The 15,947-nt window shown below is 38.5% G+C and overlaps 1 protein-coding gene across 4 annotated transcripts in view; it reads right to left on the minus strand.

Moving 5' to 3' along the window:
* The window catches only part of LOC109918182 (focal adhesion kinase 1), a 117,867-nt gene that overhangs the window by 83,771 nt on the left and 18,149 nt on the right, over positions 1-15,947 (minus strand). For all 4 annotated transcript variants that reach the window (XM_048595535.1, XM_048595533.1, XM_048595536.1 and 1 more), the window contains 5 exons: positions 12,094-12,194; positions 9,672-9,787; positions 7,674-7,774; positions 4,092-4,181; positions 1,254-1,458 (listed from right to left, as the gene is read on the minus strand). In XM_048595535.1, the coding sequence (XP_048451492.1) occupies positions 1,254-1,458; positions 4,092-4,181; positions 7,674-7,774; positions 9,672-9,787; positions 12,094-12,194 (613 nt within the window). The remainder of the gene's footprint in view (positions 1-1,253; positions 1,459-4,091; positions 4,182-7,673; positions 7,775-9,671; positions 9,788-12,093; positions 12,195-15,947) is intronic.

Raw genomic sequence — 15,947 nt, forward strand, 5'->3', positions numbered from 1 at the left:
TTTCAACTTATCAGGTTCTACAAACTGATGGCATGAAGCACGACATTACAAAGTTATTTTTCATTAAATTTTTCCTGCGCTTTCATTTGCTTACTTAGCATGTAGCTCATAGGTTGACCAAAGATTTCATGACTGAGAATGACATTCTAATGAATGGAATTCAAAATATAGATAGCTGGTTTGAACAGAAATGTCTGAGGAAGGGTCACCGGATCCGAAACGTTAACTCTGTTTTCTCCTCCACAGACGCTGCCAGACCTGCTGAGCTTTTCCAGCAACTTTGTTTTTGTTCCTGATTTACAGCATCCGCAGTTCTTTTGGTTTTTATTGAACAGAAATGTGTTTTGCTCCTTGTATTCAATATAGGACTGCATTTAGTCCATAAAAGGACTGCAGATCCTGGAAATCTGAAACAAAATCAAAAATTACTTGAGAGACTCAGCATCACGGAGAGAAAAACAGAGCTAACATTTCAAGGCCAGGGAGCCTTAAGTCTTGAAATGTTAACTCTACTTTCTCTCCACAGATGCTGCCAGACCTGCTGAGTTTTTCCAACAATTTCTGTTTCTTCACATTTAAACCATGCTGTAGTCTCTTTATTTTGTGCCTGCCCTCTTCAACAATGTACAAATTTTAGAGCAACACTCATTAGACAAGGGCACGAAACATAAAAGTCACTAAAAGAATTAAAGCAACAGTAATAAAATCTGGTCCACTGACCTTTGATACCCACCACTTCATCAGTGTCTGAATTTTAGTGTTTCACTTCATATGATAAACGTGTAGCAATCTACATGAATTTTACCATAAAAATGCACATTTACAATATACCTTTCACATACCGTGCATTCCAAAGCACTTAAACAGCCAATAAAGCATTTTAAAGTCACTGTCGTAACAAAAGTAGATGCAAAAGCTGATTTACACACAGTAGGTTTTCACAAAAAATGAATGACAACAATTAAATAATCTGCGTTTATTGATGCTAGGTGAGGGAATAATTGTTGCACAGGGCTGCAGGAGAACCTCCCTGCTGTTCTTTGAGAAATATTAGTGGGAGATTTTACATTTGAGGTGGTGAATGGGACATTGGCTTAAAATGGCAACCGAGAGATACGACTTCTGATTGGGCAGCACTCCCTCATTAACTTTTAGTCACCATTATGGGTTTCATTTAGAAATGGAAATCAAATCATAACTGCAATTTGCTTTGTTAAAAATTTAATCAAAAGAAAATAAGAACTTCTTCCTACCTGAGCTGTTGTTTCAGTTCATTGAACCGTGGTCTTCTGCTAGGATCATATGCCCAGCATTTGGTCATGAGGCTGTAGAGTGTTGGAGGGCAATTTGGAGGCATTGGCAACCGCTCACCATTTTCAATTCTACCAATTACATCATTATTTTTTACTCCTTGAAATGGTTTCACTCCATACATTAGAATTTCCCACATACAAACACCTAAAGCATAGAAAGAAACAAAGAGTAGAAAATATTTTAATTTAAATACAAAACAACATAAAATTGAACTTTCGTAATAGCAGTTTGAATACAGAATTAGACAAACCACATAAGTCATATCTACCTAAAGTGGAGAAGACTGCATCGAACCTAATGATTTAACCACAGATAACAGTGGCCTGAATCTTCCAAAGAAGGGCAATCATATTCAGATTGCTATTTTGCTCCTTTTAACATACTGTGCCATGGAGCTCTAAGTTTCAGGACCAAATTTCTCATTTGGACCTCTTGACAAATATAGAGTATATTAAATGTAAGAGTAGCACAGAGTCAGAATGGACGCCAAGTTGCATCCATTTTTTAAGTAGTAACTGCTGCACATAAAAGTTTAAACATCCCAACGCTCTGGGAGAAGCTACAGGGAGAATGTAAGTGAGCAGGGTGACAGGTGGCTGGTGGATGAAGGGGCAGGATAGGTTGGGTTTCAGATTGGGTTGAGATGTTGGGTTGGCGGGGGAGGGTGGGGTAATTAATAGGGTGTTGGGCTGTGGCAGGTACAGTTATGAGGTTTTGGTGGAGTTGGATGGGGGTATGTATTGGATCAGATCACGGTATTGGGGTCAGGCCAGTGCAGCATCTGGGAGTCTGAAGCTCAATGGGGAACTGGAGCGGGGTCAGTTGAATAGTGATAGCAGTTTTAATTCCTTTAACTATTGCTGGTTAACTATTCAGGAGAGTGAGCTGGAATGCTCTCGAAGTCAGAGTTCTACAGTTCTGTGGAGACCATAGCAAAGACCGGGGCCAATGGAATTCAGCATGCATAGGGTGACAGATGAGCAGCAACTAGAACAGTGTGAATACATGCAGCTGTTTTGAATGAACTGATCCTCTATGGAATGGAATCACCCGGCCTGAAGGGAGGAATGAGGGTTTAAGCAGAGGGTGGAAGGAGAGCTAGAGACATGCAATGTTACGGAGATATAATATAAGAACAGTGCATCACAGATCTGTGTCGACGATGCCATTCTAAATTAATCCCATCAGTCTGCACATTGTCTGTATCCCTCTATCCCCTACTTGTTCATGTGTCCGTCTAAATGCCTCTTAAGTACTCAAGTGTTCTTCATTATGAAGCGTCTATCAAGTCAGAATCCCAATTTGGGATTGAAATGGATGAATAGATTAAGAACAGTCTGGTTTGGCCCTAGACAATGGTAGAGAAACGCAATGCATCTGTGGCTACCTGTGTGGAAAGTGGATGGCATGAATCATGGCAAGGCTTCCATCGCCTTTATGTTACCCAAAGGACATTGTAGCTCAACCAATGCTGAATAGCTAGCTGCCTACTGCGCTGGCATAAGAAAAACAGCGAAGAGATTGAGTCAAGAGATACAGCTAAGTGTTATTAATTTTAATGTACACATGGAAACTAACTCATGTCTCAGACATGGATTTTCAAAAGCAAAGTTTAAGGAAGGATGTGGTTTGAAACAGATCCTTATGGAGGTCTACAGTTTATGGTGCGGATTAGGAAAGAGAGGCCATTTTAGGAAATGATCCTGAGCAATCAAACTGATGGGAGTGGAAACAAATGAGTGAAACCTACCAAGGTGAACAAGAGGTGTTAAAAGAAAGTGGCCAGTCATGTCAAAAACTATAAAACAGGTCACAGCCATGGAGCATGGCAGTGATGGAACACTGATGCAGGAATTCAAACTTAAGATTGCAAGAAAAGATGGACATGAATTTGAGAGAGGACAGGGAGCAGAACCTTCCATAAGTTTGGGAGAGAGTTTCAGTGAGCAAAAAGGAAACATTTTTTTAAATAATAGAGGGACTTAATAGGGTGGGAACAAAATATTTTCTCTGGTGGGGGGACTCTGCAACATGGGCTTAATGCTAAAATTAGGGTTTGGCCATTTAGGAACGAAATCAAAAGGAATTTTTTGAAACTCAAAAGATTGTAAAAATCTGCAACTCTATCAGTAAAAGATGCTGGTCAATTGAAATTCTTAAGCTAATATGGATAGAATTTGAACATATAAGAGTATTGGGATATATGGACAAAATGGAGCTGAAGTGCTGATCAGCCATAGACTAAATAAATGGTTGAACAGCTTCTAGTGTTTGCGACAGAGTAATAGTTTGTGAGGACTGCAGGTTTTCCAGGTGAATCTTAACAGAGGAGAAAGAGATTGATGATGATGGTCATTTTGAGAGGAAACGGGTCACTGCCTGAGAATAAAAATGAATGGGAGCCAGAAAGTGTGTTTGGATGGTCAGTAATTTAATGTGGATGCAATCAAGGTGAGTAGGTACTCAATCTAGTGGATGATAAGTTCGGAAAGGGATGAACCGTGAAAACAAGTTCAGGGGTAGGGCTAGAATGAGGATTCAGGTTAAGGAAGGTTTGGTTTGCTGGGCAAGGGATTAAATTCAGTTTATTATCAAAGTGCAAAACCATAGAGGCATGTGTATAAATCAACTCAATCTTAACGATAAAAGTAGCCTGCGATTTGCTGGCACTCCATCTTAGAATAGAGGGTGCAAAATAGTAGAGAGTTTAAAGGAGGCAAATGTATTTCCTTCAGACAGCAACAAGATTTATGTGAATGGAGTTAAAACAAACTTACCAAACATCCACACGTCACTAGCTGAGGTAAACCGGCGGAAGTTGATCGATTCGGGAGCCATCCATTTAATGGGCAGCTTCCCTTTGGAGGCTGTCAAGATAAGGATGAAAGCTCATAAATTGTACCATCCATGCTGTAGTTTCTGTACCTAATCCCACTCTTTAATTATACAAATTTAAATCTGGCCCTCAGAAAGCAAGGTAGTGCAATCCATTAGCAAGAGTAAAAAGAACGAAGTTCTGCTCAGACTGGATTTGTGAAAAAGCATTTATAATGAGCTGATCACAACATCAGTTTTGCCAAGGTAAAATTAGCTCCATGTTTCTGCTCAAATTCAGTTGCATAAGTCAAAACATAAAATCCACTGAGTCAGTGTAACTGAGAAGCATGAATGAGTGCAATTGATAATTGACTGGAATAGATGTACAAGTAACATAATAGTTTGATTAAATGGAATCTGGAAGTCTGGATTAATGATTCAGAGGTACGATTTCAAAATCCACAAAAGCAATTAGGAAATTTAGATTCTATGAAATAAATGTAGAATTTTTTTAAAAATTGTTCATGGGTGTGGCTATCATTGGCTAGACCAGCATTTACTAACTGCTTAAGAAAGTGGTGATGAACTGGCTTCTTGAATCACTGCAGTCCTTGGGTGTAGAGACACACTCGTTGAAAGGGAGTGCCAGGACTTAGCCGCCTGTGACATACAAGGAAAACCCACGTGGTTTCGAGTCATGATGGTGTGTGAATTAGAGGGGAACTTGCAGGTTGTGGCTTTTCTGCGCAGCTGTTGCCCTTGTCCTTGTAGGTGGCAGAATCTACAGGTTTGGAATCTGTCTAAGAAGCCTTGATTAGTTATTGCAGTGCATCTTGTAGGTAGAGCACACAACTGCCACTGTGTATCAGAGGCGAAGGGAGTGATTATTCAACATGGCAGATGGTGTTAGGAGTGAATTCTCTCTTTATTTCCTCTTCGACCAAACGAGACTCAGATTTGTTACAAACTTATTCATGCATGCACGGGAGAAGTGCACACGAAGAGAATGGCGAACAACTCAAATCTTCATCACAAGAACAAAGGTTTAATACAATTCTTAGATGACTATTTCTACATGTAATACTTTTCAATTAAAGCCTTACACACTTTTCATCTCTGAGCAACCCTGGTTGCATACCAGACATTTGTGGTAATACACATGTCTATATTATTCAATTGTATTCAACTTCAGTCGATTTTATCCGATCATATTCTAACTATGATATACGCTCACGTCTCGTACTTCTAAACACGTACTAGTTGTAACAGGAAACCTGCAATGTTTATTGGCCACCCCCATATCAGTTCCTCCTATTTCTGATACTATGTACTTTCCCTTCAATGGGGTGCCAATCAAGTGGGTTGCTTTGTCCTGGATGGTGTCAAGCATCTTTAGTATTCTTGGAGCTGCACTCATCTGTAAGTAGGGACTATTCCATCACACTCCTGACTTGCTTTGTAGATGGCGCACAGGTATTGGGACGACAGGAACTGAGCTACACCGTACAGAATTCTCACCTCTCACCTTTTCTCATAGCCACAATAATTCTATGGCTGGTCCAGTTCAGCTTCTAGTCGATGGTAACCCCCAGGATGGTGATAAGGGTCGACAGTTAAAGTCTCTCTTGGTGGTGATCCACATTGATTATGACTAGTATACTCACCACTTATAAGCCTAGATATTGTCCTAATCTTGATACACATGGACACGGACTGCTTCGGTATCTGAGGAGTCATGAAGAGTGGTGAATTTTGTGTAATCAATGAAAATCCCCAGTTCTGACCTTATGATGGAGGGAAGAACATTGATGAAGCAGGACACTACCCTATGGAACTCCTGCAGAGATGTCCTGGTACAGATGATTGAACATCAACAATTTCAACCATCTTCTTTTGTTCTATGAATTACTGCAGAAAACAGAGAGATTTTCCCTTCGTTCCCCTTGACTCCAGTTTTGTTAGGACACCCTGATGCCACATTTGATCAAATGCTGGCCTGATTTCAAGGACAGTCACTCTCACCTCGCCTCTGGTGTTCAGCTCTTTTGTCCATATTTTGACCAAGGCTTTAACGAAGTCAAGGGCAGAATGGCCTGAGGGGAACTCATACGAGGGGTCAGTGAGCAGGTTATTTCTTTGCAAATGGTATTTGATAGCACTGTCAGTGACCCCTTCCATCTCTTTAATGAAGATCAAGAATAGACTGATGGGGTGATAATTGGCCAGGTTTTATTTCTCCAATTCTTTGTGGGGCATCCCACTATTGTAGTTGCACTGGAACAGCTTGGCTAGGGGCGCAGTTAGTTCTGAAGTATAAGTCTTCAGCACTAGTGCTGGAATCTTGTCAGGGCCCTTAATCTTTACAGTATCCAGTATCTCCAGCTGTTCCTTGATATCACATGGATTGAATTAATTGGTTGAAGACTGGCATCGGTGATACAGGTGACTTCGGCAGGAGGCTGAGAGGCATCATCCACTTGGTACTTCTGGGTAAGATGGATGTAAATGCCTCAGCTACTAAAAGTGATGATGATTCTGCTGGATTGTTGTGATAGCTTACAGATTTCCTTCCTTATAGGAGATTAGTCATTCTATTTGATCTGGCATGGCCAAGATTGGATTTCTGACTCACAGCATTGCATTTGACTGTTAAACACCCTCTCTTAACAGCCCAGCAAGTCACTCAAGAAGACAGCTCACTTTCTGAAGGACAAACAGGAATGTGCATTAACTATTAGAGTAGCCTTTAATAACAACATTCCACAAATGAATTTTATAAATGACCATTTAAAAAATGACCAAAGGATTCAAGACAACTGAAAATGCATTCAAACAATTCAATGAGTGCTACAGTTGGAAGAAACAGAATCAAAGATTTTACTTGACTGCCGATCACAAATCTTAAGTATCAAAGACAGATTGATTAACTGAATTTGAACTCACTTAAACACAGGTTGATAAACAGACCTGAATGAGGCTTTAACTGACAGGTCACGGTCATTATGATGAACTAACATGCCCACAGGTTTTTGCACATCTGAAATCCTTATCATAATGTGATAAACACTCCCAAAAAGGCATAGTTGGCATAAACTTGTCATACTAACCTGCAGGTGCAGTCAATTACTAAGAGTGGCTTCTGAACCAATGTAAAAGATTGCAGAACATCACAATAGTTACAAGCACAACTTACTCAAATGTTATGCTGACTTTTGACGTTTCCATTGGACAATAATTACTTAGTGGGATCGCACGCAAAAGCTGTGAATTACTACTGCGTTAACTATTAACAGGTTGTACTCACTGCAGAGATGGGAAATGTATTCTTTGTAAGATTATTGTTCAAACATTTCAAATAAATGGGAACAGATTCTGTTTCACCAGCAATAAAATCCAACAGTTTTACAATTTATTATGTCAAGAATTCAATTGATACCAAACACATCACATATTGGACTCCTTGTTAGTGCAGACTATCAAAATATTATTTGCAGACATTGCCTGTCCAAGTTTTATAGCTTTGTATTAACTCTGATCCCTACCTTTGTAATAAGTGCTGTCTTCCATGTATCTCGATAAACCAAAGTCTCCTAACTTTACACAGTCTAATGATGATACTAAGACATTTCTGGCAGCAATATCCCTATAAGAATAAAAAGTACAGATTAAAATATTTATACTAATCCTTTGAAGATCAAGTGCTGACTCGGTCACATAAATCCTTTTCTATTCTTTCATATTAAAGGATCATTCACATTATGATTTTTACTGGATAAAGATATTTTTCCCCGGAATTGTTTTTCATACACAAGTTTCTTTGCGCAAGTAAATTTGAAAGTGTTTTACGCACATCAAACAAATCATCCAGAATTTAGTCAATATGATTTGCTGCAATGCCACTCAATTTGACATAAGCCTAAATCTCAGAAACGTACTTTTGAATTTTGCTTTAAGTGCTATCCTTCTGCTCAGAAGCCACTGATCCCACTGTCCGTGGGCAGATTCCATCTTCTACTGTCATGATGTCAAGTTTATCTTCTTTCATTTATGACAGCTGTAGGTGTCTACCAGCTCCACTAAACGTCTTGTTGTTACTTATCACTGAATATTATGAAATAATCCATTAATGATTTTATTTACAATAGGTTATACACCAGAAAAGTAGTGTGATCCATCCAAACAAAGAACTGATTACAATTCATCTTATTCCTGCATGTGTAACAATAAATTCATCTGAGTGGCATACTATTGCTATGCAGTCTTTATTAAATATGCCGCAGTGAATGATTTTGATTACTTCAATTTTCATAATCAGGAGAACTCTTAGAAATGTGTTTTTTTAGAAACACTGGTCTTTAAAACTTTTTGCAATTAATGTTGGAAACAAAAACAGAACAATATTATAGTTTGGTAAACAGTCTCTTTTCTAATCCTTAAAAATAACAAGCTATATTCTGTGCGTCAGTAATGCAGTTTAAAAATAAATAGCACTGTTAAATCTTATCCGAGATAATCCTAATCCACAGCAAAAGATCAGAAATGTTGTTCAGATCTTCAAGTCAAGGCAATTGGGAAGGCTCAACAGTGAATAAATGACTTTACAGCAAAATTAGAATAAATTGAGATTGAGTGATCTCTGTTTGAAGGGTAGTTTCTTCCAATGGTAATTTCCAGAGTTTAATCTCCATTTCTATGGCTAATATAGGTGCTTCAAGGCTTTAACTTCCTGTAAACTTGCTCACAATACGTTTTTATGTTGCATGCTTATTTGAGGCAGCATGTCACCAAGAAGCAGACATGGATTTTTTTTCTGTAATTCATCTATAATCCAGAAGGTGGCACTTATTTAGCAGTGTTTCCAAAAGGTAATTTGTTTTTCTTTGTATGTAGGAATATACAAGAATAGATTAAATTATGTTTCTTTTAACCTTCTTTTCATTTTGATCTGCCCATAGTATTTTTTATTAAGAAATATATGCTGGCTGTGGTGTGAGCCGATAGCTTCACCCAAACCTCTGCTGCTGAAGACTAACTTATGTGTGCAATATTTGATCACAATTGAAGGAACTGAGGATGCTGTAAAATCAGGAACAAAAACAGAAGTTGCTGGAAAAGCTTAGGTCTGGCAGCATCTGTGAAGAAAAAAAATCAAAGTTAACGTTTTGGATCCAGTGACCATTCCTCAGAATGGTTCTGAGAAAGGGTCACCGGATCTGAAACGTCAACTCTGATTTTTTTCTTCATGGATGCTGTCAGATCTGCTGAGCTTTTCCAGCAACTTCTGTTTTTGTGCAACATTTTATGTTGCTCAACTCAGCTAGCAAGGAAGCACTTAACATATGTGCAGCTATGCAACAGAATAGTACTTATCTCGAACGACCTCAGTACCTAATGGTACTTTGTTTCCATTTCAAACACCATTACACCTACATTCATTAATTAGTAAATGGTTAATAATGCCAGATATGCCCACATCCAAATCAATATTCCTATAACATCCTTTCCTCTAATCAACTAGACTAAACTGCACATTTACTCACCGATGTACAAATCTCTTACTCTCCAGATAAGATAATGCTGTGCTGAGCTGGTAAGCATACAGAATTAAGGAGGCCAAATCCAAGTTGTATTTTCTTACTTGTAAAAACGACCGTAACTGAGTGCAAAAAACATTCAATTATAATAGTCATTCTTTTATGAAAGCAATTCCAAAAGGTACTATTCTGTTGACATTGACTAAGCAAAATATTGTAAATGTACCACATTGCAAAACGTTTGGCAAAACATGTATTGTTTTCTATAAGCTTATATTCAAATTAAGCTTAAAAACAAGTAAGAATCTCTTCTCATCATCGCTTTTGATTTCAGGTGTTTAATTTCTTTTATAACCTGGAAGCAACTGATCAAACTAAATTACTGAACCTATGTCTGATGAAAAGTAATGAATTTTAAATTATACATATCACTGGTTACATTGCAATTAAAACATTGAGCCCAATTCGGAACATCCTAATTCAGGAAACATATGATAGTGCAGGGAAACATCACTGGCAGGGTTGAGAAACATTACTTAAGTGAGTTGAGAAAAACTACGGTCTTTTCATAAGGACAAAGGAGGTTGAGAGGTGCGCTAACAGGTGTTCAATTTTCCCCCTCCCAGAATTAATAAAGCAAACTGTGAAAAAAATTTCCATTCATTGGTTTGTGGTAATGTCCCATCTTATAAATGGTTTGCACTTTCCAATCCTGACGGTCATGACCTTTGTGATCAACTCTGTGTTAAAGCATCACCTGGTACGGCTCAGGCAGCCAGTTCTGGCGTGGCAGTCTCTGCTGCATTGACTACCGAGGAAGTCAATGGGTTGTAAAGGCGCACATTTCACTGGCATCTCTTCGTCAGGGTCCTCTTCTCAGTCAGCCAAGCTTTTAGATTCTGCTTGCCTCTTTCACTGCCCTTCCAGTCAACCTCCAGCAGTCACTGGTGTCAGCGAGATTCTGTTCCAGTTTCAGTTCCAATGACTACCATCTTCATGTCTCACTTGCAGATTTTTGTGAATGCAGTGGTCATCCACTTTAGATCCGTGCAGTGAAGATAAAGACTTAGTAAACTCATAATGTGGTGTTCTCAGTCAGATCACTGTAATTCTACACTCTCAAACAGCTTTATCATAACAGCTGCAACTTATGCCTTGCATATGTCAATTTCAGCATCAAGTAACAGATTGCTAGTAATTGTGGAACTTAGATATGTGAAGCTATCAACAACCTCCAGGATCACATCATCAATGCTGACAGATGGCAGTATGACAACATCCTGTCCTATGACATTTGCTCTGCAATCTTGATGGTCTTTCATTTGCTGAAGATGTTTCTCAGGAGTGCTAGTGGAGGTCCAGCCATGTAGAAATACTCTTTTGAGAGGACTTGGCATATCTTTGTCTTGCATCTCAAATGAGCAAGGTTGAACAGATTTCTGTCAATTCTGGTATGAAAGTAGATACCCTCTGTAGACAACCTGGAGGTATATGGCAGCAACAGAGATGAATAATGGTGAAGAGTGTTAGTGTAAGAACATAAACCTTTTTGACCCCAGTGCAGATCACAAGTTCTGATGTAGTCACCTCATAACTGACCTCACATGTCATCAAGAGCAGATCACATTGAGCAGGTTTGCAACCAATTTTCTCTCAGCATCTTCAAGAATCTTGCCTCTGCTCCAATGATCAAAGACTAGGTGAGAATATTAAAGGCAATATATAGTGGTCTCTTCAGTTCATGGCATTTTTCTTGAAGCTGCCATAATGGGAGGATGTTGTAAGTTGTGGGTTTTCCAGTTCTGAAACCATGCTGAAATTCAAGGTAGGTGTGTTCAGCCAGCAGCTGCAATCTGACAAGGGTAAAAAGGGCAAGTACTTTTTCTAATGTTCAACAGGGTGATTGCAGGGTTGCAATTGCTTTGATCACCTTCGTTCTTATTACAGGCCCAATTAAAATGAGAAGCAAACTAGCTCACAAAAGCAGGCTAACACACTCCACACACACATTTGATACATTGCACTGAATTGCCAGACACTATTCACTAAATAATGGGCATAAATTTAAGATTTTTGTACACAGAAGATTTTTAGGGAATGAATATCCTACAGGATAAGTAAATATTATAACTCTTTAATACAACTTCTAAAAAGTCAAAAACCATTTTTATAGCATCTTATTAAATGTTGCTTGATAATTTAAGTATACATCATCCACTGAATATCTCCTATTAATTCTTCAGGAATCTCTTAATTTTCAGGAATGTTATTATGTATTTTAGACATAGCTATTTTGCAAATATGTGTTGCCAATCCTGAAATATCCCATGTCATTCTAAATTAATATACATTTTAACAAAACACTAGACAGACCCTTTCATAATATTCACACATCCCTGAACAAATCTGGCAGTGAATACGATCATACCTCTCCAAAGGTACACAGTTCCATAATTATCCAGACCGGATTTTCTGTAATTACGCCAATCAGCTTCACTATATGAGGATGGTCAAACTGTCGCATTGTCACTTTAAGAAAGGAAATAAGGATTTGTTATTTTTGGCAAAGACATGTTTTATTAACTGAATAAAGGAGGAAGGTCCATACTGCAGTGGAAATATCAGATCAGGAGGAGGCCATTCAGTTCTTTGAGCCAGTCAAACAATTAGACTGAGGCTGATCTGCATAACAATTCCATTTATCTGCCTTTGCAATGTCTTTTGCAATCTTGATCTAACAAAATAAACTATCAATTTCTGTCTTGTAAGGTTAAAATAAACCAGCATCTACAGATTCTTCGTGAGAGAACTGTAGATTTCCGATTTCAATTCAAGAAATAAAACTAAAAATTAATCCATGTGAATTGTTCTGAAAATCTCCATCAATTTTGTTTATATCAAATACCGTACAATAATAATGCCAGAATATTACTTTGCACTGACACAGTTCTTGTCATCATCAACTCAATGTTCAGCTGGGCCATCAGAAAAAGTGTGGCAGGCATTTGACTATTCCTTGATGACAATGCAGGAAGACCACTGTTCAAATCACCCATTATTGTTGTTCTGTGCCTAAATAGCGAAGTCAAAATTTCACCAAGAACATTAAGAGGACCCCTGCATGAATGGCATGTTGTATGTCCAGACATGAGCATAATTATTAAATGCATATGCAAAATAGTAATGCAACCCTGAAGCCAGTGAAATTAATTTGAAACATCTGAATGCTGTTTAATCTTTTCAATACGAAACACTGGCCAATTAGGAAGAATTCATTAATAGCCAACAATGTCAGAGTTATTTTGTAAACAATTGTTCGCAGCTGAATTACAAAGTCAAAACAAAATTCCTGTGGAGTGACACTATCTCTGCCATAATATAAATGCATCTCCACAATCTTGAGTCCAGGATGGAAGTGTAAATTCTGATTCAATATTGTGTAGTGACATCTGATAAAGTAACACTGCCTAAAATAGAAGGCAGCAATACTCCAATCGTGTAATGGCACGAAGTGGTTAAACACAGGTCCAAATGCCAAATAGAAGAAATATCTCCCAATGGATACAATAGATAAAATTGGAGTACCTGGGCACTACATCTCCCTGTCTAGGAATAAGCCAGTTAGTAAAGAATTGTACCGAATTCAATATTTTGCCCAGTCTTTTTTTTTTTATTAACCTATTTTGCTAATCAACCTGCTCAGATTTAATACAAGCCTCTGGAGCAGGTGGGACTTGAGCCCAGATCTCTTGGTCCAGAGGTAGGGACACTACCACTGCACCACAAGAGGTCCCTCCCAATCTTATATTTGGTTACAGTAAACATTAAAAGCAAGTACCACCTAATTCAGACAGTTTTAAGTAGTAACTCTTGTTTTGTGCTCAAGTGAAACCACAATTAATAAATGGGTGGGGAAAGGTACTTGATAAAAGTGTGTGAAGTATTTGTTTTCTTTAGGAATAAGCAATACTAATTATAGCCTAGATGGTGTGATAACTTGGACACCCACTCTGCACAGAAAATGAATTGCTATTATAAAGCATCCTATCATATCCCAAGGAGATCACCAAGTACTCACTGTAGATCAAAATTTTTGAGATAGAATGTGTTAACAGGATTAATGCAACAACTAATACGTCGCCTGCAATGTACACACACTTTAGATAGCATTATGGGATCTTTTATATCCAGCAAGCTTTGATGCCTCACAAATGACAATGCAGTAATTATTTAGTACTTGGAAGTCAGCTAATGTGTTGAAATGTTGAAATATGATATCCACTTCAGAACAGACTGTTAACGCCTCCAAAACCCAACTACCTTCAACTATTCCATCAATGACCTTCACTTCATTACAGGGTCAGAAGCGGAGTGTCTTGTTTGGCAGTATTGAACTCCAATTGCAATTTCTCACAGTGAAGCAGTCCTTGCTCACATATATCAAGACCTGGGCAACATCCAGTTTTAGGCTGGTAAATGGCAAATGGTGTACATGTTTCAAGTGGCCACCGATGATCATCTTCAGTAAGAGAACGCCCTAATGACATGATCAGCTCCTAATGACATTATTGTTTCCATGGTAAGAGGCTGTATCTTGTCTGGCCTGTGGCTCACATTCTGATTCACCAAAGTCACAAGGAATAATACTCTCCACTTGCCTGAATGAATGTAACTCAGCAACATTTGTTCATTAACATTAATGAACAATCTCAACTATACCTCCTGACATCCTGCTTTTTACAAGGACCCCATTCTCTACTCCCAGTTTCACCATTGCATCTGTTCTGCTGTAAGTACCGTTCGTAATGACACTTCCAACAAATCTTCCTTTTTCCCAACTAAGGGTCTCTTGCCACTGGGTGGACAGAGTCCTCAACTGGATCCAATCCATTTCGTGCACATCTGCCGTCACCCTTTCCCTACCCTCCCAGAATAATGATGTGGAGGTGCCGGTGCTGCACTGGGGTGGACAAAGTCAGAGGACACATGACAACAGGATATAGTCCAACAGGTTTATTTGAAATCACAAGTTTTCAGACCACTGCTCCTTCTTCAGGTGAAGTCCCAGAACAATGGTAGGATTCCACTCTTCCTCATTTTCCACATCCAGCAGCCTCCGCATACAAATGATTAACCACCATCATTTCTGCCACCTCCAGCATATTGCCATTACCAAACAAATCTTCCTGTCCTCTCTACTGTCAGCATTCACTTTATCACCACCCCCTCCCACAAAAGCTTGTCTCGCTCTCATCTTACGATTTCAGGCAATTGTGGTGTAATACATGCCCTTTTAGCTCTTAATTGCCCAAGCCCCAAATTCTCCCTCCAGGTGCACAGCAATTTACCTTTTACTACTTTCAACTCAAGTCTATTGTACTCATTGCTTACAATATGGTCTCCTCCATAGTGGGAAAAACAAATACAGACTGGATGACCGCTTTGTAGAACATATATTCTTTCTGCCTGCAAAGAACTAGGCCCTGTACATTGATATATATAGATTCCAGTATATGCCAGTGCACTAAACTGTGAGTCCTACTAAATTGGATATCATAATTTTTTTTAAACATACTTAGGAATTCATTTTGCTTTCAGCTGAGCTGATCTTTTATTCCGTTACAAACACCTACCCTGGATCTAAGCACTCCCTTTGCCTTTTGCTGTGTGATACCTTTGATCATCAAACTCTCTTATTCTCTAATCTTACCCGGATCTTCCCTTTCTTTCTACTTGCTCGTCCCACCTTTTCCAATGGTATAAAACCCATCATATTTCCATTTCCCTCAGTTCCAAACAAGAGATACATTGGACTTGAAACATTAACTTTACAGATGCTGTCAAACCTGCTGACTTTCTCTAGCATTTTCATTTTTGTTCCAAAATGCTACAATTGGTTAAGAATAAACTTGGTAGCAAAAATAGGAAGAAGTCTTACAAAGGATAGATTTCCAGATAAGTAAAGTTCCTGAATGGGGAGAGGTACTGAACGAAAACCACAATTTTAACAAAATACCAAAGTCTAATTATTATACACTGGACTAGTAATCCTGCATCCCATCTTAATAAACAAGGAAAAGCAAACTCAAATACCATTGAGATTTAGAAAATTTGATCATTTAAAATGAATTCTGGAAATAGAATGTTGGCACTACTGAAAACGAATTTGAGGCTACTGGATTGTTGCGAAAACGTAACTGGTTCATTCATGCCTGTTAAGCAAGGAAACCTCCTGTGTTTATCTAGTTTGGCTCATCTATTAGTCCAGTATCAAAATGTGAC

Source organism: Rhincodon typus, chromosome 4 (assembly GCF_021869965.1).
Source record: "Rhincodon typus isolate 14 chromosome 4, sRhiTyp1.1, whole genome shotgun sequence".
Lineage (NCBI taxonomy): Eukaryota > Metazoa > Chordata > Chondrichthyes > Orectolobiformes > Rhincodontidae > Rhincodon > Rhincodon typus.